This window comes from Eptatretus burgeri, chromosome 3 (assembly GCF_056783735.1).
Source record: "Eptatretus burgeri isolate ZD-2024b chromosome 3, Ebu_testis_v1, whole genome shotgun sequence".
NCBI classification, from domain to species: Eukaryota; Metazoa; Chordata; class Myxini; order Myxiniformes; family Myxinidae; genus Eptatretus; species Eptatretus burgeri.
Window position 1 is genome coordinate 57,313,318 of NC_140963.1, and position 26,146 is coordinate 57,339,463.

Genomic DNA, 26,146 nt, shown 5'->3' on the forward strand with positions numbered 1-26,146 from the left:
CCAGGAAATATGATATTTGCCGGAAGTTGCGTCACGTACATTTGACGTCATATAGTGGCGCTACATAGTGTTGATGATGGCGGCGGCGCTATCTCCGCTGAGGCGGTTTTATTGTCACCAATGTACCCGAGAAGTGTTACCCAGTCTTCCTGTACGTGCCTCCGTTGGTTGTACCCGTGGCCCACCCCCTCGTGTCGCTCCACATGGTTGGAGTCCTTTGAGAAAGGGCTTCGTCGTCCGTTTCATAATCCATTGTCTCTCATGGTGTCATGATAACCTCTTGCTCGTACTGTCGTGTGTCGTGGTGAACTCGCTGGGTGATCGTTTTTTGCCGACAGATCGTTTGATTCGTCTGTCAAAGATGAAAATATAATGATTATGATTATTTTTATTATTATGATTATCTTGGTCCGGTTGGTGTTTTAATTTTGTGGTTTTCCGTTCACGTTAATTCGACACCTCTTCCACGTGTTTTGATGCCTCCCTCCAGTCCCCTGACGTTGATTTGAACACCGTGGAGAGATAAATGGCTGTTTAGTGGAGCGGTCCGTTTTAATTGATGTAAAACCTGAACATAACACTTTAAATGGGCTTTCCACACCACTCCATATCGGTGGTGATGCGGCTGTGCTTACATGATGATGGTGGTGGTGGTGTGGTGGTGGTGGTGGTGCCCGTGTGCCTTGAGAGTGGTTGTGCAGGCATTGTGGATATATCTGTACGTCGAGGGTGGTTGTGGTGGTTCTGTGGCTGTACCTGTGCCTCGAGGGTGTGGAGTTGCTGTGGCTGTACCTGTGCCTCGAGGGTGTGGAGTTGCTGTGGCTGTACCTGTGCCTCGAGGGTGCGGAGTTGCTGTGGCTGTACCTGTGCCTCGAAGGTGTGGAGTTGCTGTGGCTGTACCTGTTCCTCGAGGGTGTGGAGGCGCTGTGGCTGTACCTGTGCCTCGAGGGTGTGGAGGTGCTGTGGCTGTACCTGTGCCTCGAGGGTGTGGAGTTGCTGTGGCTGTACCTGTGCCTCGAAGGTGTGGAGTTGCTGTGGCTGTACCTGTGCCTCGAGGGTGTGGAGGCGCTGTGGCTGTACCTGTGCCTCGAGGGTGTGGAGTTGCTGTGGCTGTACCTGTGCCTCGAGGGTGTGGAGTTGCTGTGGCTGTACCTGTGCCTCGAGGGTGTGGAGTTGCTGTGGCTGTACCTGTGCCTCGAAGGTGTGGAGTTGCTGTGGCTGTACCTGTGCCTCGAGGGTGTGGAGGCGCTGTGGCTGTACCTGTCCCTCGAGGGTGTGAAGGTGCTGTGGCTGTATCTGTGCCTCGGGGGTGTGGAGTTGCTGTGACTGTACCTGTGCCTCGAGGGTGTGGAGGTGCTGTGGCTGTACCTGTGTGGAGGTGCTATGGCTGTACCTGTGTGGAGGTGCTATGGCTGTACCTGTGTGGAGGTGCTGTGGCTGTACCTGTGCCTCGAGGGTGTGGAGTTGCTGTGGCTATGCATGAGCCTTGAGAGTGTGGAGGTGCTGTGGATGTACCTGTGTCTCGAGGGTGTGGAGGTGCTGTGGATGTACCTGTGTCTCGAGGGTGTGGAGGTGCTGTGGATGTACCTGTGTCTCGAGGGTGTGGAGGTGCTGTGGATGTACCTGTGTCTCGAGGGTGTGGAGGTGCTGTGGATGTACCTGTGTCTCGAGGGTGTGGAGGTGCTGTGGATGTACCTGTGTCTCGAGGGTGTGGAGGTGCTGTGGATGTACCTGTGTCTCGAGGGTGTGGAGGTGCTGTGGATGTACCTGTGTCTCGAGGGTGTGGAGGTGCTGTGGATGTACCTGTGTCTCGAGGGTGTGGAGGTGCTGTGGATGTACCTGTGTCTCGAGGGTGTGGAGGTGCTGTGGCTGTACTTGTGTCTCGAGGGTGTGGAGGTGCTGTGGCCACCTGTGCTTCCACTGCTTGCATGCATGCCCCCCCAACACCCCCCCCCTCCCCAGCAAAATTCCAAATTCTTGCCCTAACTTAGCACCCTGTGACAAAGTGATTACTCATCTGGGGTTATGAGACATCAGTTTACTGATGCTCTTATTTGTAATCACCAGTATACTTGTGTGGGTGCTTATATGTGACCTTTACTACTTCTCTTTACTTTGTTGATCAGCAATTGAGGGTGTTTGGCCATGAAATACCACAATTAACCCAACTTGTCTTTGTTTTTGGGTGGTGTTATTGTGGTTGGGCTATTTTTATGGTTCGGTGTTCTGCGTGTTCTCTTTTCAGGAATATACATGTCCTCACTGTGATTCTGGTTTTGTTGAAGAGCTGCCTGCAGCGGAAAGGTATTCTATCCCTGAAACTTTTCAAGAAAAATGTATTGGCAATCCATACTTGCAGAGTAAAAGGTTTATGGTTTACACCATGTGTTGGCTCTTAAAAGAGCTATTTATATTAATAAAAATAACTCGAAAGAAAAAAAAAAAGATCTACCATATTTTCCGGTATATAATGTGCTTTTTTATTGACAAAAAAGAAAAGTTGGGGGTGCGGTTAATACATGGGTATAGAAAAATCCATCTCAGAAACAATGCTGAATTTCAATTGTATTACAAATCAACACTTAAAATTTTTTTTTTAGCAGTTGGAACTGCTGTTAAGCTCAATTCTGCTGTTTAAATTTTTAAAATAGGTTCAAGTTTAGAGATTTACAGTTTTATTAACCATGTGCGGAAATTAAATAGTGAAGTATATAGAGCCTCGTGGCTCTACAAATGCCATGAAACAAAGGAAGAAGAACACCTGTTCTCAATAAAATATAAATAATTGTTCACAATAGCTAGAGTCTCATAACGAAGCACCCACCTCAAATAAGCTTGCGTGCATCTGACAACAGGCTGGGAGTGGTCACGTGACCCTCAAGAAGGGCCGTTTTTTGCTTGGTGAGGACCACAATCACCGAAGGGGGAGTGAAATGTGACTATCAACACTACTGGTCATGAGAAGGACCGATTCACCGTCATGCTCGCCTGCACGGCAGGCGGTGACAAGCTTCCCCCGTATGTCGTGTTCAAGAGGAAGACACTGCCCAAAGACGAGTTCCCAGCCGGCGTCATTGTTCGTGCGCAGCAGAAGGGGTGGATAGACGAGGGACTGCTCTAGGACTGAGTGCGCACAGTCTGGAGTAGTGGGACGGATGGTGGTCTCTCCCGACAATGAAGCATGTGTTCAGTTGTCACAAAACCGCTGACACCAAAGCACTGCTCTGTCGGACCAACACTGATCTCGTCGTCGTAGTCATCCCAGGCGGGATGACATTCACTCCTGCAGCCCCGCGATGTGTCTGTCAATAAGCCGTTAAATGACGGGCTACGTCGCTGCTGGTCTGACTGGATAAGAAGTGGGGAGAAGACCGACACCAAGAGCGGGAGGATGAGAATGGTCGACCTTCCGATGATCTGCGGCTGGATCATCAAGCTGTGGTTGGAGATACCGTCAGATATTATCAAGCGAGCATTTCTGAAATGCTGCATCTCCACCGACATGATTTGGGAGGAGGAGGCTGCAGGTGATGGTGACAGTGACGGGTATTTGCTCTCCTCTGATTCGGACAAGGAGCTGCGTGCCATCTTCGAGGAAAGTATTCGGATGCAGATTTCAAGTTTTTCGGATGCAGCGTTCTCCGTGTCAAATTTTCACCGGGATACGACTTCACCGATGACGTCACGAAACATCACACGTCTTGCTACGTGCCAAGTTTCAATTTTTTCCATTGTGCGGTTTTGAAGATTGATGTCCAAAGTTTTTCAGTTTTTCAAAGATGGCGGCCATGCTCGTGACCTATGACGTCATAATTATCAATGAAATATTCTACAAAAAGGATGCACACTATGGTGAAAATTTCATGTCGATCGGACTTGCGGTTGCCGAGAAAATGAATTTTAAAGCAAAGAAAACCCGAAAATTTCTGGCGGAAGAAAAATAATAAACAGAAGGAAAACAATAGGTTACCCAGCCTTGTCGGCTTGGTACCCTAATAATAAAAACAACAGCTTCAACCTATCCGGACCCGGCAAAGTTTTGTCAAAATGACCGAGCCGTATCCGAACTGTTTTTGCTACTGATTCGCAGCACTATTCACAGAACACCTAACAGATGAACCACAAAAAACGTTGCTAGCCATTTCCCACCGCAATGAAAACAATTACTGGGCACACGCGGAGCAAACAGTGGGGTTAAGCAATTGGTTCATGTCCGTCTGTCCATCGTATCATTTTATTATCGAGTAGGAACAACTTATTTTTTTTATCAAATGTTGTATTTTGAACATGAATTGGATGACCAGTTTGCTTTGTACAGCACTTTGGCTTTGACTTTTTCCCGATGACCGCACAAGTGCAGAGAGGGGTGAGATGATATCTTGACTCTGTCTGCCTGCCTGGCAGGTAAACAAAATTTAAAATCATTCCATGCGGAAACTTACTGTTTTCAAGGACACAAACAGGCATGAAGAATTGATGTAATGTGTTGGATAGCATGGTGTAACAGAAACTTGGAAAAACTATGGAACAACCAGGAATTTATTTATTCATATGACTTTAAACATCAACTCAAATTTAATTATAGACTTGAACGCGATCTCCCGTGATGAGGCTGAGTCTTTGGGCCTCTCAATCTCTCACCGCAGGCTGGTCAGTGGTCTTTGTCTTCTACCGTCTCCTCTCCAGCCTCGTCCCCCCCTGCTCTCTCTGCGATTTGTCCCCCCCCCAACATTTCCGCAGGGCGCTCAAGGTCCGCCAAAAACCCCCTTCTGGTAAAACTACCAAAATCACGAATCACTGCTCACCTTCACTCTTTCATTCCTCTTTTCCTGCCTTTGGAATAAACTCCCTCACTCTATTCAATCCCATTATTCCCTCCAGCCCTTCAAAACAGCTGTTCACCACCACCCCTTATCATCCCCCATCCAAATCCTCTATCTTTTCTACCCCGATAATCCACCCCAAACCCACCTCCTTCAATTCCCTGCTTTCCTTCCTGAAAGTCCTTGTAATGTTCCCCGCCACATCCCTCTCCCTTCCACAGATCTCCTAATGTCTCTGTTCCCCACTGTTTTGTCCTTCCCACTCCCACCTCTCTTGTCTCATGCCACCCTTGCTGTACGTTGTGTGTTCGCTTTCATACGAGCCTCGACAAGGTATACAAAAAACCTACTGAAGAACACAAATCGCCTTCATAATACTTTCAAGAACCATGCAACATACATCTATTTGGCATGTAAGAGGGTTGTTAATATGTCTATGTGAGTATGAGGCTGATTGATACTACGTTCTGTGGTCATTAATATAGCCTCCATCTCCTAAACTGTGACTCATCTTGTTAGTGTAGAAGATTGCTTCAGTGGCGCTAAACTTATGGGAATTTTTTTTCTAAACGATCTTTAAAATGGTTATTCCATTCAACTTGAAGGGTTCCTGGGGTATCGTGTTTTATTTGTGCTTATTCCATCATTGCAATCTATAAGCTTATCAACTAAGTGTTTATTTTACTGAACATTAACTTTGTATATATTTATTTATTTTTTTAATCCCGCATGAAAACTTTTTGGGCGTTATCTTCTCTGCATACTTGTTTTGTTTTATTGGTACTGATTAGTGTTTATTTCATTAATTTTTTTTTTGTCCAGCGAACAGACACGACGACCGGAAGACCAAAATGCTGATCGGTTTGATGGCTTTGAGCAAGTGAGTCGATGGGGAAAATATTTTTTATTATCTGTCTTGTTTCATTTGTGCAACATTTTAATAGCAACATCCCCCCCCCTCCCCTTGTTAAAATTGGTGTTCAAGGAACTGCTGAAGTAAACGCTGCATGTGATGCTATGCACAGTGCACAACCTGACACTATATATATATATATATATATATATATATATATATATATATATATATATATATATATATATATATATATATATATATATATATATATATATATATATATATATTACACACACACAGCACAAGCTGCATTATTTGATGTGTACGAAGAAGCCCAGAAAAAGTGGTTTCACAATATACTGGGGGTGGGGTGGGGTGGGGGCTTTGATAAAGCGGAATCAACCAGCACACTCTAATGCCTGCAATCTCATGAAACATCTTTCTGGAAAGAAACTAAAACTGTTTTTAGCTCGCCTGCATTTCAGTCTGGTGAGCTTATGTGATCGAGCAGTGTCAGTCGGTCAACACTTCAGTCATCGCTTGCACCAAACACGTGATTTTGATGAAATTTGTCCACAAGCTTCATATCTGATGCCTAACGAATGTATTGTTACGGTTGTGGAAATTCGCAAACCACCATTCAGGTCCCGTAGGTGAGATATCTCTGTAAGTACATGTGTAGTTAGCCCAAACCCGTTGTATAGAGGGAATTTATGTGATCCATCCGGGCTGTGATGCTTTGAGTTCGCCATTTTTTTCTGTTCTATCTTTTATTTCAAACAAACAGCATCTCAACAACCACGCCAACCACACTACAACCAGGCCGCCTCCACCATCAACGCTACCACATCTTCGCCACTCGCCATTCAGTAGGCCCTGTGCGGTTACGATCTCCGGGAACAAACAAAAACCAACAACTATGCTCAGGGGTTTTCCCGCCTGTTTTTCCCGTCGAGGTTCTCCGCTCTCGGTGTGGAGGAGGGGCGATGCAGGGGTCAAAGGTGAGAAAGGGTGGGGGCCTCTTTTTGGGGGAATAATTCCCTGGCTCTGAGCCAAGACTGGCTCCCCCGGCCCCCGCATGGCGTGGGGTGGAGGGAAAGCGAGAGGTCACGCCCCCCTTCGAGAGGCTTCTCCAAGAAACTCGAAGGGAGGCGGGGCCGAAAACGGGGCGGAGCCCCGCGCTACAAAAGGCGGACAGGACGGACCTTGAGGGTTGTTGGGGTGGTTGGTCAAGAGTCGTTGGTGTAGAGGGGTTGGTCGAGAGTTGAGTGAGGGTGGTTTTCATGGTCGTCTTCTGGCTCGAGTCGCGAGCTTGTTGTTCCTGCCTTGCTTCGTTGACCCGTGCGCGAGCGCAGAAAACAGCGCCGAACAAACCCCGTCCGTTTCCCCAAAACCCCGTCCGTACCGTTGAGCGGACCACACGAGCGACACGTGGCACGAGCTCGCGGAGCACGCCGGAGGGGCTCGGAGTTGCGGTCGCAGAAGGAGGACTCACCGCGATCAGGGAAGTCGCACTTCCATTTTCTTTTGGGGTTTGGTGTAAACGTGTGTGTGTGTCGCGCCAGTCTGGTGAAGTAAAACTGTTAAGTGTTGCCGTGTGTTGGTCTTAGTCGGTAGTATCTCTGCGTCATTGTTTCTTTTGTTGCATTTGATATATTTGACCCCCCAACGTAACTCTAATCGCGAAGCGTCGCCCACTTGAACGGACAATTCAGTCGTGACCCTCTTGGAACTACCGCCAAGGAGCTAGCCACGGGTGGGGGTTTAACCTCACCACAACCCAGTCTGCATTCTACCCGCGCGAAATAGGGTGAATCGCCAAATGTTGATATACCTAATTACCCGCGCGGGTAGCGTACTGAGGAGTTGTACCACGCCGCAGATCGACTTCGGACACGAACCGCTTAAGCGGCTCGTTCCGTGCTACAGGGATAACCGAGCGGAGTTATCATCAACCTCAACGGTTCAGTTTTACTTATCGGGTGTTTCAACCCACTACCAATCCGTTACGTGATGCAAGATGGAACTTTCAATCAGAGGAAGGACGCAACGAAACGGGAAACAATTTGACAAGCACTTTTATTCACACACAGACAAGGCAAGCACGTATTCACAGCCATACAAAAATGCACATATAACAGTTAAAACAATGAAAGCAATGCAGAGCTACAAACGAATAAAAGGCAATTATTTACAGCACAGTCACTTACTTTGCAAGACTAGTGCCAGAAACACGCATACAAAAGCCCGAAAAGAAAAGAACTGACTTCCCTCATGGACCGTCGGGCGTCGAGTCCTCCTCTCCTATTACCGTCAGCGCGGTCGTGCCTGGTTCCGGCCTCCCACACGGCCGGAGAACCCTCTCTGGCACCCCTCGTCCGGACGCGCAGGTCCACCACAGGCCGCACTGTGGCGCCTCCCGGCCGCGCCGGGCCATGAGCACGGGAACGAGAGAGGAGGAAGGGAGCGCTTTGGAGAGCGAGAGAGATCGTGCCTTTTCCGGAGAGAGCTACAGCCAACATGAGCCACGATCAGAGAGGCTGAGCCTCCCGTCCGTTTGCCTTTTGTAAGGCGGGGCTCTGCCTTTCGCCGCGTGGGGCTCCGCCCCGTTCACGGCTCCACCTCCCTTCGAGGCGTTTCCAGAAGGCTCTCGAAGGGGGGCGTGCCCCCACTCCAGCTTCCTCGTGCCGGGCCTCCACCAATGGGGAGGGAGCTGCCCTGCCCCCCTTCCTGTGCCAGCCTTGGCACCGCAGAGGGGTGGCAAACCCGCGCTCTCGCGCAGGTTTCTTTTTTTTGCCGTTGTCATTGGTTGGTTTGAGGTTGTTGGATCCAAAATAACGATAGAGAAAGAAAAATGGCTAACTCAAAGCGTCGCAGCCCGGATGAATCACACACATTCCCACTAAACAACAGGTGTGGACTAACTACACATGAAGTTAGCGTCATAACTGATCTAAGGACCCTTTATGGTGTATTGCGAATTTCCACAGCCGTAACAATATTTACCGCTTTTTGAAAACTACCGTGGAATGAGTTTAACTTGAACAGCAGAAAAAATCTACAATCGCCACCTTAACAGAATTCTCCCTGAATTAGAAAAGATCCAACACCCAAATAAAAATGGTTTCCAGTCCCTTCGAGCCACATGTTTTCAGATCCTTGCTGTCAGGTGCATCATTGAGGAAGTACATAACCACCAAAAAGAGGCTGCTATCATCTTCATAGACTTCAAGAAAGCTTTCAACTCTATAAAGTGTCAATGTGTCTCCTGCAAAATTATGAAACTCAACAGCCATAAACTTTGCATGCATACTAAGAGAACGAACTCCAAAGTAGTGCAGTGCATGAATTAAAATTAGTTGTTTGTGTTAATGTAAACATCCCTTTTTTGAAGATAATTAATGGCCTTATTTAATTATCCTTTATCAAACCGTCAGCTCTCTATCAACTTGCTGGGGTCTTAAATCACCATTTTGTTTGGCATTCTCAACGATGACTTGACCTGAAACAGGCCATAACGGTATATTGATGATAAAACGCTCATTAAGTGATGTTTTTTTTTTTCCACTTTCCTCACACATCATCGAATACATACGAATTGCTGGGAATATTGCAATGCTTATAAACGCCTGGAGACTCCAGTGTTCACAGCTTTATTTCATTTCCGCACATGCAATAAACTCTCGAATCTCTTAACCTTCACCAAATATCAAAATATAAACTGCGGAATTGACTTTAACAGCAGTTCCGACTGCTAAAAGCGATAATTTGTCAAATTCGCACATTGTTTGATACTCCGGACGTCTCTCGACAGTGTTTTGTGTGTCCCAGCCAGCCCTTCCTTATCGACCATTTTGTTCGCGTGCTTAATAGTGGTGGATGGATCAATTCCAAAGTACTCCATTCCAACCATGGAATCAAAAGGAATCGAAGATACCTGTGATTGACATCCATTCCAAGTAATTCCTACTTCATAGAAATAAACTTTTTTTTTTCTTCTCTCCCTGTTAAACATGTCCTGGTAATGTATTAATTGAAAAGGAAAACGCCCCTGGGATGTCTCGTTTTCAATATAGCAGCCATTGGGAGTGGTGGGATATGCACACACCTGTGGGGTTTCGTTCTCTTTGGTGTACTTATGTTGTCCGTGGTGCCGGACTCAGCACGTCCTCTAATGACTACAATCCAAGCTTTGAGCTTCACGGGTCTGGACAAACATACAGGTCAGCTACCACTCAGATAGGATCTTTGTCATTTGGTGTCTGTGTCTTCTGAGTGGCGTTACAATGACCACATCAACAGCGTAACGTTTTTGAAACTTGTATGTCAAATGAGTAAGTTCACCATTACACATGCAGTGTCCAACTCCGAATCCCACGAGTCGTCGTTTCTGCTGCCCAGTGTCCCAGTCCTGCCGGCACAATTCACGCGTGTTCACCTCATCCTTTGGGGTTGTCGAACCTTCGATTCCCATCGTGGTGTCCTCTCGTACGATGGCCTGTCGAGATGATTAAAGAGTTCAAAGGAATTCTTTCCCGAGACACAATCTTGATGAGTTTTAATCAACCTGATTACGATTGGCTCCACACATTAACAGCCGCTCTGGACATTAACACCTCGTTCACTCATTGGAGTTAAGTCGAGCACAGGGATGATGGAAACGCACAGCTCGTCACATATCACCCGTCTCCACCTTGCTCTCGTGGGTTTATATATAGTATTACAGAACAATCCTGTGTGTTCCAGCAAATGAGATTCTCATCTTTACTGGAAATTTAATCTGAGAATGTTCAAGCAACTTCATGAATCTCACCAGGCAGTTTACAGTACAATACTGCCATCTATAGTCAAAATCATCTCATTACATTACATTTATATTACAATTTACTGATCTGTACTATATTTTAATAGTTCATTTACAGGTATTTACTGATTAAATGCTAAGAAAATCTATCTTTTAACTGACAACAGCAAAAGCAAGTTAATTGCAAACTAAACACACCTCAAGGGCATGTTCCTTTTCAGTGAATATCAAGGTATTTAGAGTTGGATGGTAAAGTGTGCTGATTGCTTTGCTGATGGACTGGTAGGCAATACATTGACCGATAGTTTTGACAACATATCGTACAAAAGGTCCAGATGTGCAGTTTGTAACTATTTTGGGAAGGTTAAAGAAGATATTCTGAAAGTTGCATGCTCACTTTGTTCTATAGACCTTGCTTATGACTAAAATATGTCCAAAATGTGAAAACATTTGAAAATCTAACATCAGAGGGAGTATCCATGAGTGATGGTTGAGAATATGGATTCATACAAACCAAAGTCTGCAACAGCAACAACTTTGTTTTTACAATCGGTGATTGAAAGCACTTTCACCCCAGTATGTTGCCTTCCCTCCCCCTCGCGCTGCCTTCCCTCCCCCTCCCCCTCATGTGATGCGACATGAAGAACTTGCAAATAAAGTTATACTCTGGAGGACTGAAGAACCCCGAAGAAGGGGTCGGCCTCTCTCAACCCTTAGAGACATCATCGAGAAGGACACCAGCTTGAGTGGCATTGATTTAGTCGATGCTATGTCTCATCGAGAACACTGGAGAAATCTCATGTCCCTAACATGATAAGTGGATGCCAAAAAAACAGATGGATGATCTGAGTTTGATTTGAACATTTTAATGCAAAGCAGCGGATGGATATTTTTTACAAGGACCAAGTGCCAGAGCCCATCTTCTTCTTCTTCCTCTTTCGGCTTGCTCCCGTTAGGGGTCGCCACAGCGGACCAACTGTCTCCATTTCGCTCTATCCTCCACATCCTCCACATCTTCCATTGACACTCCAACCACCCGCATGTCCGCCCTCACCGCATCCATGAACCTCTTCTTTGGCCTTCCTCTTCTCCTCCTGCCTGGCGGCTCCATCTTCAACATCCTTCTCCCGATATACTCCGTTTCCCTCCTGTGCACATGTCCAAACCATCTCAATCTCGCCTCTCTCACTTTGTTTCCAAACCGTCCTACCTGCGCTGTCCCTCTAATACACTCATTTCTTATCCTATCCATCCTCGTCACTCCCAACGAGAATCGCAGCATCTTTAACTCTGCCACCTCCAGCTCTGCTTCCTGTCTTTTGTTAGCGCCACCGCTCCAAACCATACAACATAGCTGGTCTCACTACCGTCTTGTATACTTTCCCTTCACTCTTGCAGCTACCCTTCTGTCACAAATCACTCCTGCAACTCTTCTCCACCCACTCCATCCTGCCTGCACTCTCTTTTTCACTTCTCTCCCACACTCTCCGTTACTTTGAACAGTTGATCCAAAGTATTTAAACCAATCTACCTTCCCCACCTCAACTCCTTGCAACTGCACCATACCACCACCCTCCTCTCATTTACGCACATGTACTCCGTCTTACTCCTACTGACTAACATTCCCCTTCTCTCCAGTGCGTACCTCCACCTCTCAAGGCTCGATTCAGCCTGCTCCCTACTCTCCCTACAGATCATGATGTCATCCGCGAACATCATGGTCCATGGAGACTCCAGTCTGATCTCGTCCGTCAACCTGTCCATCACCATTGCAAACAGGAAAGGGCTCAGAGTCGATCCTGTGCAATCCCACTTTAACCTTAAACCGGTCCGTCATTCCTACCGCACACCTCACCGCTGTCACACTGTCCTCATACATATCCTGCACGATCCTCACATACTTCTCCAACACTCCCGACTTCCTCATACAATACCACAACTCCTCTCTTGGCACCCTATCATAAGCTTTCTCTCTAAATCCACAAACACACAATGTAACTCTTTCTGGCCTTCCCTATACTTCTCCATCAACATTCTCAAAGCAAACATCGCATCAGTGGTGCTCTTTCCTGGCATAAACCCATATTGCTGCTCACAGATCATCACCTCTCCTCTCAACCGAGCTTCCACTACTCTTTCCCACAACTTCATGGTGTGGCTTAACAACTTTATCCCTCTGTAATTTCCACAGCTCTGCACATCACCCTTATTCTTGAAAATCGGAACCAGCACACTTAATCTCCACTCCTCCGGCATCCTCTCACTTTCCAAGACTTTATTAAACAATCTGGTTAACAACCCCACTGCCATCTCTCCTAAGCACTTCCATGCCTCCACTGGTATACCATCTGGGCCAACCGCCTTTCCACTTTTCATCTTCTTCATAGCAGTCCTCACTTCATCCTTACTGATCCACCCCACTTCCAGATTCACTATCTCCACCTCTTCCAACCTTCTCTCTCTCTCATTTTCTTCATTCATCAGCTCCTCAAAGTACTCCATCCACCTTCTCAACACACTCTCCTCACTCGTCAGCACATTCCCATTTACGTCCTTAATCACCCAAACCTGCAGCACATCCTTCCCAGCTCGGTCCCTCTGTCTTGCCAATCGGTATAAATCCTTTTCCCCTTCTTTTGTATCCAACTTCTCATACAGCTCGTCATATGCCTTTTCCTTGACCTTTGCCACCTCTCTTTTTGCTTTTCGACGCCACTCCTTGTACTCCTGCCGACTTTCTTCATCTCTCTGACTATCCCACTTCTTTTTCGCCAACCCCTTCTTCCTTATACTTTCCTGTACTTCCTCATTCCACCACCAAGTCTCCTTATCTTCCTTCCTCTGTCCAGATGTCACACCAAGTACCTTCCTAGCTATCTCCCTCACAACTTCTGCTGTCGTTGCCCAATCATCCCACCCATCTTTACCACCATCCAACGCCTGTCTCACCTCCTCCCTAAATTTCACGCAACAGTCTTCCTCCTTCAGCTTCCACCATCTGGTCCTTGGTTCAGCCCTCACTCTCTTCCTCAACCTCACCTCTAAAGTCATCCTACAGACCACCAACCGATGCTGTCGAGCTACACTCTCCCCTGCCACAACCTTACAGTCACTAATCTCTTTCAGGTTGCATCTCCTACTTAAGATGTAATCCACCTGTGTGCACTTTCCTCCACTCTTGTATGTCACCCTGTGTTCCTCCTTCTTCTTGAAATACGTGTTTACCACTGCCATTTCCATTCTTTTTGCAAACTCTACCACCATTTGCCCTTCCACATTTCTCTTGTTGAGACCGTACCTCCCCATCACCTCCTCATCCTCTTTATTCCCTTCCCCAACATGTCCATTGAAATCTGCTCCAATCACCACTCTTTCATCCTTGGATACACTCTCCACCACTTCATCTAACTCACTCCAGAAATCTTCTTTATATTCCATCTCACACCCCATATGTGGGGCATATGCACTGATGACGTTCATCATCACCCCTCCAATTTCCAACTTCACACTAATCACTCGGTCAGACACCCTCCTCACCTCCAATACCCTCTTGACATGATCTTCCTTCAGGATTATCCCGACACCATTTCTCCTCCCATCCACACCATGGTAGAACAGTTTGAAACCACCTCCAATGCTCCTCGCCTTACTCCCCATCCACTTGGTCTCTTGTACACACAGTATGTCCACCTTTCTTCTCTCCATCATATCAGCCAACTCTCGCCCTTTGCCAGTCATCGTCCCAACATTCAGAGTTCCAACTCTCACCTCCACACTTCTACCCTTGCCCCTCTCCCACTGCCTCCGGACTCGCCTTCCCCGTCTCCTTCTCCTCCTTCGCCCAGCAGTAGCACAATTTCCACTGGTACCCTGCTGACCACCGGTACCGGTGGCGGTCGTTGGTAACCCGGGCCTCGACCGATCCGGTATGGAAATTCGTTTTGTTGTCCGCATAATGATTTGGCATAGGTTTTTACGCCGGATGCCCTTCCTGACGCAACCCTGGTCGCCTCTTACGACACACAGGGATATGGTACACCTATTCTAACCGGGGCATACACCGGGCCCATTACAACTGGTGCTCATTTCGCCGACCTCGGAAGGATGGCAGGCTGAGTCAACCCCCTGGTGTTTTCGACTTGGTTTATATATATTTATATATATAAATATATATATATATATAAATATATATATATATATATATATATATATATATATATATATATATATATATATATATATATATATACATATACATACATATATTAATTCAGTGTCCCAACGGGGCTTGAACTCAGGACCTCTTGGGTCCCAAGCCACTGCCCTTACCACTGCACCAACACCAGGCTTGTAGTGCCAGAGCCCATGTCTCAGCAAAAGTTGATTTAATCATATCATATTCAAAAATGGTGTGAAACTACCCAATCACCTCACTGTATCACAAGTAATCAAGCAGTACGATCCATAAACTCATCTCCATTGTCTGTGTTCCTTCCCCATCCATGAACGTGTCAGCATCAGGTACAGCTGGCAGTTGCGTGTTCCGTGCATTATCAAAGTTGGGACAAAGGTTCCAAAGGACAAAGTTGGGACATGAGGACTAAATGATTCGATTGTGGTGAAGATCCGGATCTGGATCTCCAGTTTTTTTGTTTGTTTTTTAAAGTGATTCTTCACTACTGGGTGATGGGACAAAAATGATATATAACATGATATTTCAAAACGTGGACGGATTCGGACGAAACTTGGTGGGCACGTTGGGTGTGTCACGAGAATAAGTTGACTAGATTTTGGTTAAAGTACGGATGCAGATCTGACCTGTCGGTAGGAGACAAAACGTAGTATGTTTAGCCTGGTAGAAGTTTGTACTCTTCCGAATGCCATTCTAGTAATCTCATTATTATGTAAGGGTTGGTAGTATAGCGTATATGTGTGTGTACTCACCTCTGAGCTGTCTCTGCTGGGTTATAATCTCAGCCCAGACATAAACTGTCATCCCAGTTATTCACAGGCAGGGTCATTCATCAATATGCGTGCTGTCCCATGAATGGACGTTAAAGGGGAAACCTGTCTGCCACTATTGGTATGCGGCCGTTAAATCTCACACCGTATCCTTTGCTAAGAAGTTTCAAATCTCTGCCCTAACCTTATTCGAACATCAGGCCTGGCCAGGCTGTTCTTGAAAGACTTGGGCCAAGCTTCCTCTTTGCCAATCCCACAAGAATGTGGGGAATAATTGTCTATTGAAGAAGAAGAATAAAGGAGGCATTTTTGTCCGAAGCTCACTGACAAACTCTACAGGGTATGTTTGTGGCACTGATGCTTGATCACGACTCAATTTTGTTTTCGACATTTCACTCCTTCCCAGCTCCTGCGCCACATCCTTCAGGATCAGAGACAGGGTGGAGGAGGGTTACGTATCGTCGTGCCATCGCCGAACTCTTCAACGCCTTGGTCTGTGAGGACGAGTGAAATTGGCAGTGCAACCAATGCATCGCCAAATCACAGTGGAACTTCAGCCCCCCCAGAGGCTGGTTCAAGTGAAGGCAATGGAATGTCTGAGCCTAGGCCTCGGCATGCACCGTCTTCCGCGTATACACGGGAAACCCCAAATCAGGCCCGTGCTTTGCGGACACCATCAGTGGAAGGGTAAGTTGTTGTTTTTATTTTTTTTTTTTTTTTTTTTTGTGATGAAGACTTTCCAGTGTTGACTGAAATCGTCTCAAATGTACTTATCATTTGTCTTGTGGAAATTGGGGTACTTGTTCATGGCGAGGGAGGGGAGGAAAGGGAGAGGTGGTAGGTGAGGTTAAGAATGCCCGATTCCCTCACCCCGTTGTATTTGTGACTACTGACTTAATTATTATGTGTTTCCTTTTAGGATAATCCAACAGCTGCTCGGAAGCTTTGTTGTGCAGCCATTTGCAGGAATCCCATGGCAAGGTTTTTTTTTTTTAATTATTTATTTTGCTTGTGTACAATTTATTTACAAAATTTTGAATACTCTGCAGTGCTTGTGTATTTTGTAAACTTGTATGGTGCAAAGGCATTGATATTTGTACAATTGTGTGCTCATGCGTGTTTTTCTTTTTTAGGGGTGTTTTGCATTCCCATCCTGGGGACTATGCTTGGGGAGTAAATGGATTTGATCAGATAATCACACAGGTGCTTTTTCACCCTGATCTTTCTTTAACCTGTATCTTCTCCGGGGTTTTCAAAGAAAGGACAAAGTGGCCACAGTTTCGGCAATTGAGGGCAGGTATTGGACGTCTTGTGGTCCGATGACATGTACCATAGTATTGTGATGCACGTCTTTTTCAGTTGCTTGGTCTTGACAACTCGGGTCCACCTCCAGCTGATTGTGAAAAAATTGACGCCCTTCCGACCATTTCCATCAGCAAGGAGCAAGCTGGTAAAGATTCGTTGCATTCTCAACAATTTGTTCTCAGATTTGCGTCGTCATTATATACATTTTTTGTTTTTTTTTGTGTGTTTGTTGAGTGCTTATTATTCCACTGCTTACTTTGCTTGCATACAACTTGAGTGTACCGCTGGTGTGTTCCTGCAGAAATTGGCCTCGAGTGTTCTGTGTGTAGGGAAGACTTTGTGGAAGGTGAAAAGGTACGCCAGCTTCCCTGCAAGCACTGCTACCATGAAAACTGCATCATCCCATGGTTGAAGATGGTGAGGATTTGTGCATTGTTCCTTCCTTTTTCTCAAATGATTGCTTTTACTTAACTTTATCGTATTCAAAATATATCTTCATGTTAGCTTGGTAAAGACAAGAAAAATGCCATGAAATATTTATTTATTTATTTCAACAGAGGCTCGTGGAAGAGCAAGATTGATAGAGGTGATTAACTGACTATTTGGTGTTTGGACAAGTCTTGGACGCACTAAGGAAAAGAAAGAGAGAGATAGAGATAGAGATATATGAATGATAACCATAACCCACAAGAAGGTTGGGTGGGATTAGTGGGGTGTAAAAGATGGTAGGGCACCATATGCTTGAAACCCTAGGATTGAACAGCCTCAGAAAGAAGGCTGTTCTACCAATGGGGGAAAATAAATTTCATCCCCATGTTGTTGCAGTGCTGAAAACAGGCTATCTAGATCTTGCACAATACACAACTTTCAAAATGATGTGTGAATGCCAAAAGAGGCCTTTTGCGCATGTGTTGTGTGTGTATGTTTGCAGTGACTCGGTGTGGCTTGCAGGGCACTTTTAACCTGCCGTTGCTCGTGCGAAAGCTGTCATTCAAATGGTCTCTTAAACATAAATTTTCAGCATTTAGACAAAACAGTGGTTATTTCAGGATGGTTAACCATAATTATTCTGTTCCTGAATGCAAATCGGATTCACGGAAGTAGAGGACTTACGAGAAATATCTGTGGATGAGACCGAGGTGTGTTGATTTCCCTTATTATCCTGTTTATACAATTGGTGGCCACAGTGAATGTGTGTGTGAAATTATATATATATATATATATATGTAGATATATATATAGATATATATATATATATATATATATATATATATATATAGATATATATATTTGAAAGTGTCTGTGTGTGTTTCTCTGTGACCTATGCACGCGAAAAGTACTGGACTGATCCTCACCAAACTTCACATACTGACAGAACATGTACCCGGGAGTGTCCCAATGTAAAAGAATTGTACTTCCGACTTCCGGTTTCCGAATTGTGACGTCATCACCTGATTGCGTAACGTTAATTTTTCAAGTTCAGCCGATTGACATGGGACCAACGGAATTTGCTAGAAAATGAGAAATTAATACTACAGTCAATTGAAGACAATGACTTCCGACTTCCCGGTTTCCGAATTATGACATGCATTCGACACACTTATCATAGGCCCTATTCACATCAACAAACGCCTCTTTTAATGCATGAATAACACAAGTCATATTTTATTGTACATACAGGTAGTCGTCGACTTGCGACCACGATCGGTTCCGACCGACCAATCGTAAGTCGATCAACCTTTATTTATAGTGTATTGGCCTATGCAAAAATTACCGTATGTATATTATACCGTATCCAGTACACACCAGATATGTTCAATGAGGCTCTGATATACATTGAAGATTTGGTATTATACATGAGCTGGAAAGATTTAACAAAGTGGGGACTTCCCTCTTCTAATAGGTCTGAAAGCGCAACCATCAGTAGAGAATGGTTCCGTGAAACAAACTACAACACAGATACTCTCACAAAGTTTGTTTCTGACAATGAGCCGCTTCTGGTACAGGATCAGAGTAATGCATATCAACTGATTTCTGAAACAGTTCAAGAGGGAAGTGGTGTGATATTTCTCTTGGATGCCCCGGGTGGTACTGGCAACACATTTGTCCTCAACCTTTTGCTTGCTAAGATGAGGAGCCAGAAAAAGATCGCATTAGCCGTTGCTTCATCCGGTATAGCCGCAACACTACTTTCAGGTGGCCGCACAGCGCATTCTGCTTTCAAATTGCCTCTCGACTTAGCTACAATGGAATATCTGGTTTGTGGCATTGGCAAACAAACTGAAGCAGCAAAAGTGCTGAAGAATTGCGACCTCAGTTTGGGATGAAGGTACGATGTCGCCTAAGGATGCATTCGAAGCATGAGATAGAACTATGCGAGATTTAAGAGGAGTAGACCTGCCTATAGGTGGAGTTACGCTGGTTATTTCTGGCGATTTCAGACAAACTTTACCTGTAGTACCCCGTGGCACTCCAGCTGATGAAATGAAAGCCAGTATAAAATCTTCATACCTCTGGACATTCGTACAAACTATTCATCTCACAAAAAATATGAGGGTCAAATTATATGGTGATTTAGATGCTGGCAATTTCGCACAATTACGTCTCAAACTTGGAAATGGTGAAATCCCGAACACAAATGATGTAATATCTATTCCCGATGACTGTGGTACAATAGTTTCATCTATGGAAGAATTGGAGGCTCATGTGTATCCCAATTTAGCGACTAATTACAAAAACATACAGTGGCTCTGTGAAAGAACAATTCTGGCTCCACTTAATGAAACAGTCCGTGTAATAAACCATCAGTCATTACAAGTAGTTCCAGGCAAACAACATAGTCACAAGTCTATTGACACCACACTGGATACTGAGCAAGCCATACATTATCCCACAGAATTTCTAAACTCATTGGAATTACCAGGATTGCCTCCATACAATCTGTCGTTAAAAGTTGGATGCCCTATTATGTTATTACGTAATCGAGATGCACCAAAACTTTGCAATGGAACTAAACTGATTGTGAAAAGACTACTACCACATGTAATTGAGGCCACTATCATGACAGGATGTGCGAAAGGAGAAGATGTATTCATTCCGCGAATTCCACTCATTCCATCAAATTCAACGATTGAATTTAAGAGACTACAATTTCCTGTATGCCTGTGCTTTGCGATGTCTATCAATAAGGCACAAGGACAGTCATTGAAAGTATCAGGGCTGGAATTATCCACTCCTTGCTTTTCCCATGGTCAGCTATATGTGGGATCATCGGAGGCTTTAAACATATTGGCCCCAGAGGGGAGGACATCAAATATTGTTTATCCTCGAGCACTCCACTAAAATTATTGAGCTACTTCAGTTATTTCATAAACGGGAATAGGATGTGCGATGAAGGAAATACATGTTGCTGGTGAAAAATAAAAATGGTGGTGGCGGTTTGTATATATATATATATATATATATATATATATATATATATATATATATATATATATATATATATATATATATATATATATATATATATATATATATATATATATATATATATATATATATATATATATATATATATATATATATATATATATATATATATATATATATATATATATATATATATATATATATATATATATATATATATATATATATATATATATATATATATATATATATATATATATATATATATATATATATATATATATATATATATATATATATATATATATATATATATATATATATATATATATATATATATATATATATATATATATATATATATATATATATATATATATATATATATATATATATATATATATATATATATATATATATATATATATATATATATATATATATATATATATATATTGCAGATATAAATAGAATGGTGATGGCGTATGGTGTATGTGTATAATATTTTATAATTAAATGGTTATGGGCTATGTCTATTTTATAGAATGGTTATGGACGTAGGTACGTTGTAACTTCGTATACATAATATAACATAATTTTTTTTATCAGGATAACAGACGTAAATAAATCAAATACGCTGGGCCAGGATGGGTTATGCCCGACGTATAAATTAAGTCGCAAATGATGACATGAAACCAGCCTCACGTTGTTGAGGCAATATGGTTTTTTTATCTGATGCGGCAATAAATCTTAACATTTTTGAACAAGAGTCTTCTGCATATAAAACATGGCGGGGAAAATATAATATTATAGTGGTGATGACAAAAAATTATAATGGTGGCAGCCTCTACAATTTTACAATTAACTGTGACATATACTCCTTCAGACCCGCTGTCATCCACGGGATTCCTGTGCGGAGCACGTGTATCCCTGCCAGTATATATTTATATATATATATATATATATATATATATATATATATATATACATATATATATATATATATATATATATATATATATATATATATATATATATATATATATATATATACATATACATATACATATACATATACACATACACATACACATACACATACACATACACATACACATACACATACACATACACATACACATACACATACACATACACATACACATACACATACACATACACATACACATACACATACACATACACATACACATACACATACACATACACATACACATACACATACACATACACATACACATACACATACACATACACATACACATACACATACACATACACATACACATACACATACACATACACATACACATACACATACACATACACATACACATACACATACACATACACATACACATACACATACACATACACATACACATACACATACACATACACATACACATACACATACACATACACATACACATATACATATACATATACATATACATACACATATACATATACATATACATATACATATACATATACATATACATATACATATACATATACATATACATATACATATATACATATATACATATATATATACATATATACATATATATATACATATATATATATATATATACATATATATATATATATATATACATATATATATATATATATATATACATATATATATATACATATATATATATACATATATATATATATATATATATATATATATATATATATATATATATATATATATATATATATATATATACATATATACATATATATATACATATATACACACACACACACACACACACACACACACACACACACACACACACACACACACACACACACACACACACACACACACATACACACATACACACATACACACATACACACATACACACACACACACACACACTATGAAAGACGTTGCTCCATTCAGCAATAGATGCAAAAATCTTGTATAATTTATTTTGTGGCCTCGGAATCAACCAAACAATAAATTGTTGCGGTTCTGGAAACCGCATGCCTCCAAGGCAATGGCATCCATCATACAGTGGTCCCGAGACAGTTATTTCATTAATATACGTACAGTTAGACCCTTCCCTCATGTCTCATGGGTCAAACGGGACAAAGTGCGTTGTGTGGATCTCATAGTTGGGTCTGATTATATCTCTATCTTCATTCCAACTCTTTTTACTCTTATTCCTGAGATAAATCCAAGCAACGGCCGCCTGTAAAAGCCACGGCCATTCCCTTCACTGTGAGAATGCATCTTCGCAAAACTCGGCACAAGCATCGACCGCACGATGGGACAGGTGCAGGAATGCTGTGCCCGGGGGAACAGAGAAACAAACAACATCGCCAAGACCATACAGGACGCACACGGCGCATTCTTTTCAACCCATTTCTGAGTCTAATAATTATATCTCTCCTATTTACAATCCAAATCCCCATCTTATACTTGTATCTATGCTCTTTTCAGCCCAAATCTACATGTAATAATTGTATCCTTTCCTTCAAGTCATGGTGTGGATCGGACTTGGCATCATGCACACCACCGCCTGCGCTAAAATACCTGCGAGCGCAATGGCGGACATGGGCGCAGCCCCGTCATGAATAAACACATGTACAATAGCGATCCGCACGCACTGTACGAGGCATGCATAGCTCGTCTTCATTCGGGTCTGCGCATGGGGTTACAATGTATTACCGTCGGTCTTCACTCACCACGAAGGCCACAAATGTCTCCCGCGGACGGCAGACATCCTCCTGCACCTCCGCCTCGATACAGCTGCTACCAAGCAGAGGCATGCTGTACGGCCCGTATCGCTAGGGCTGCATGATGTACGGACAAAGCAAGCACATTGACCAGCGCTAACTGTGGGTCGCTGGTGGTGCCCGGGCGGGCGTGCAGGGCCGATGCGACTCTCGGCCGGTTGCCGGGGCACGGGCCCTCAAATTCGGTGCAAGGCGATTCGTATCACAGGCTTCGAAGTGAGACGATTCCGCAGCTCAGCTATGGCTAGCCGGATGTACAGTGATGCCGCTTCCGGTCGTGGTGGCCGGGGCCCACTCAGAGCGCCCGATTCGGGTGATGACACCGCTTCGGGGTGATGCCCCGCACTGCACTGCAGGGTCTATAAAGGATGGGTCGCGAGGCCGTCTACCGTTCCTGCTCGTCCCGCTCTTCTCTCGACTCCGCATTCTTCACCGACTTGCTGACTGCGCCTTCTTCACCGACTCGTCGCTGACTCCACCCACCCACTTGATCCGGTCTGCCACTCTGCCCACTTGCTCTCGACTCCACCTTCTCCACTCACTGTCCCTCCCTCACGCCTGACGGTCACGCCACTTCTCTGGATAGCCAAGCAAGAGACGACGCACCAGCTGTCAAGGAGGGATCGTTCAGTGGAGCATCCCCCCAAAACATACTGGGTGGTGCGGTCAGTCAATCGTGCAAGGTATTGCAAGACCATTAGCCTAATCTCCTCTTTCTTCTCATTAACTTTGTGTGCGTGATGGTGCGTGATGGTGCGTGATGGTGCGTGATGGTGCGTGTCCTCGCTTAAGTTAAGATTGCAGAAGAATTATATCAGGATAAGTCTGCATTTGTAAGTTGCTTGTTTTATTGTCGTACCTCACATTTCTTGCTGTCCCAACTTACACACAACATTCACTGTGCCACATCTTTCCTCACCTGCCTGTTAATAAATCCTTTGTAGAAGTGTTCCCAGCTCGTTTTTGTCTTTTCTGTCATTGATCCAGCATGCTCCGTGTAGTGTACGAGGCGCAGTGGAACACGAGAAGCAAGTGTTAGCAGCAACTCCGCTTTATTGTGTGTCCTGATGTACATTCCTGCCACCCCTAGCGGGCGAGTCATGATATACGAAAACCCAATCACGTGATACAGCACAGTCCGTATCCTAACCTAGCTCGGACTTTATTCCCAACGATCCGTTCCTTTCAGCCGGTACGTCCTTGGCAGTGTCGCTCGGATGCATCTGATCTGGTAAGGTGATCCGGTTCAGACAAGGCGTCATGTTTTTTTGTCAAAAAACTGAGTCATGTTTTTTGTTTTACCAAAATGTTTATGCAGAGGATATTTTTAGTTCAGAGGGCATGTCCCCCAGTAATTAGGTCACGCGATTATTTTTAGGTAACCAGATAAACTGTAGACGTTGGACCCTAAGTCACGTGGTTAAGTTATTGGTGTTCACGGTCGGTTAGCGACCCGCCGTGTCACAGAGTTATCCGTGTGCAATGGCCTGCGATTCCGGGGAATTTGGTGGGAACCCGAGATAGCTTCCCTCCCTTGTGGTCTTCGCACTCAGACCCCCAGCCCGTGACTATTTATAACAGCTCCTGTAGCTTCCTGCCCCTCTCAACATGATTAATAGGAAATATCGTTTTAAACTTACCTTTACATTATCAGTGCTCACAAGCACCAAATCCAGGTGCATACTCCATTCACTGGTAGCATTGTGTCAGGGGGTGAGGTGGAGGAGGTTGTGTAGCACACGTCCGTCCACTTTGCCCCATGTGGTCAGAGTTTGTACTACAAGCAGCTGCATGTGCAGCAAACTGAGAAAGCCCTTTCTCACAGGTACTTTTCCAAGTATTTTCAGCTTATTTCAGAAACTTGGTGAGCCATTGTAAGTAACCATCTGCACCTACAACAGACGATATACTTGATGCCCTGAATGCCAGCATTTCCTGGGGTTTCTGCACATGCGTGCCACATATTCTGGGGTGGAATGTGTCGTTTTGAGTCTCGTATTGAGTACCTTGGAAAGGAAAGCCACGGTTTTGAAACTTGATCAAATTGTTTGACAATTGAAATTGTTTGACAATCATGTTTATTCCATGTCATTATCTGTGTGCACTTCCAGCATGACACCTGTCCAGTTTGTCGAAAAAGTCTCAATGGGGAAAACACAGCCACCAACAATCACGCGTTTCCCGTGCCGTTTGGGTCGACACAACTCCCAGATCCCAATGTACCAGGTCCAAGTCGTAATGCCTGATTCTTTGACATTGCTGACCCTCTGTAGCTGAACTCGGTCTGAGTGTCCTGTTTCTGGAACTTTTCTCAGTTTTGCTTTTGAAACGGGAGAGTTTCAAAGTACATACTGTGTACCAGGCCTGTGCCTGTTTAATGTATATATGTATATGTCTAACCTAGGATATAATGCGATTTGCCAAGCCAAACTAAATGTCCCAATTTTTTGAAGAGGAATATAAAATGATAAATTCCACGGCATAATAATTATTATTATTGTTGTTTTGGTGTGGATATATTAAGCATTTAGCATTGTTGGCAAGGCTGGAACCATCTTTTTTGTTTGTTTTTACAATTCCTCAACCTGTACAAAGCTTGTCAAGTTCTGCCAGAAAGCAAAAGGACTTGGAAACCTCCACTGATGGGGGAACTGGGCATGTCGTAAACACGGTCTGCATCTGAAAAAGGAAATTGTGCACAAATAAACTGAGTCATGTTTTTTGTTTTACCAAAACGTTTGTGCAGAGGATATTTTTAGTTCAGAGATAGTTATCGAGTCATTTAGTCTTTCTTGCAAGGCATTCTGCTGCAATCTTGAAAATTTAAGGGGGGAGGTGGAGGAATAACCCAGTAATAGGCAGTGGTGTTTGCTGAATCGGTCGATGAGAAATTATTTTTGTGAACTGTATTTTGCAGTTTACCTTGTATGTGTGTGTGCAGCTCCGCTACTCGTTGTCATTGTGTTGAACGAGTAGAGAATGTGGGTTTTTTTTTTGAGGTTATTGCGGTAAAGGTTTTTAATTAGTGAATTGTAATTGCATATGGTAAAATATTTTGAATGATGCTTGTTTGCAGCATGCAGGCCCACTAATATTTTTGGTAGCATGACACTTCAAATTTTGACAGCTGTGTTGGATGACCAATTATTCATTAAAAGAGTATTTTCAATTCTTGTTGTG

General features: G+C 43.8%; 1 protein-coding gene across 1 annotated transcript; it reads left to right on the forward strand.

Moving 5' to 3' along the window:
* Window positions 1–26,135, forward strand: LOC147029974 (E3 ubiquitin-protein ligase RNF126-B-like). The gene is made up of 9 exons (XM_085873539.1): window positions 1–151; window positions 2,246–2,304; window positions 5,646–5,703; window positions 15,852–16,132; window positions 16,365–16,421; window positions 16,579–16,648; window positions 16,805–16,895; window positions 17,052–17,167; window positions 25,078–26,135. Exons 1-9 carry the CDS (start codon window positions 74–76, stop codon window positions 25,210–25,212), a joined length of 945 nt encoding a protein of 314 aa, XP_085729665.1. The 5' UTR covers window positions 1–73; the 3' UTR covers window positions 25,213–26,135.
* The last annotated feature ends 11 nt before the right edge of the window (window positions 26,136–26,146 follow it).

Excerpts from the sequence above, each read along its gene's own strand:
- LOC147029974 (XM_085873539.1), top strand. The coding sequence starts at position 74 with ATGATGGCGGCGGCGCTATCTCCGCTGAGGCGGTTTTATTGTCACCAA. Across the intron at positions 16,133-16,364 it reads CGGACACCATCAGTGGAAGG|GATAATCCAACAGCTGCTCG; the intron begins GTAAGTTGTTGT and ends GTTTCCTTTTAG. Across the intron at positions 17,168-25,077 it reads TCATCCCATGGTTGAAGATG|CATGACACCTGTCCAGTTTG; the intron begins GTGAGGATTTGT and ends GTGCACTTCCAG.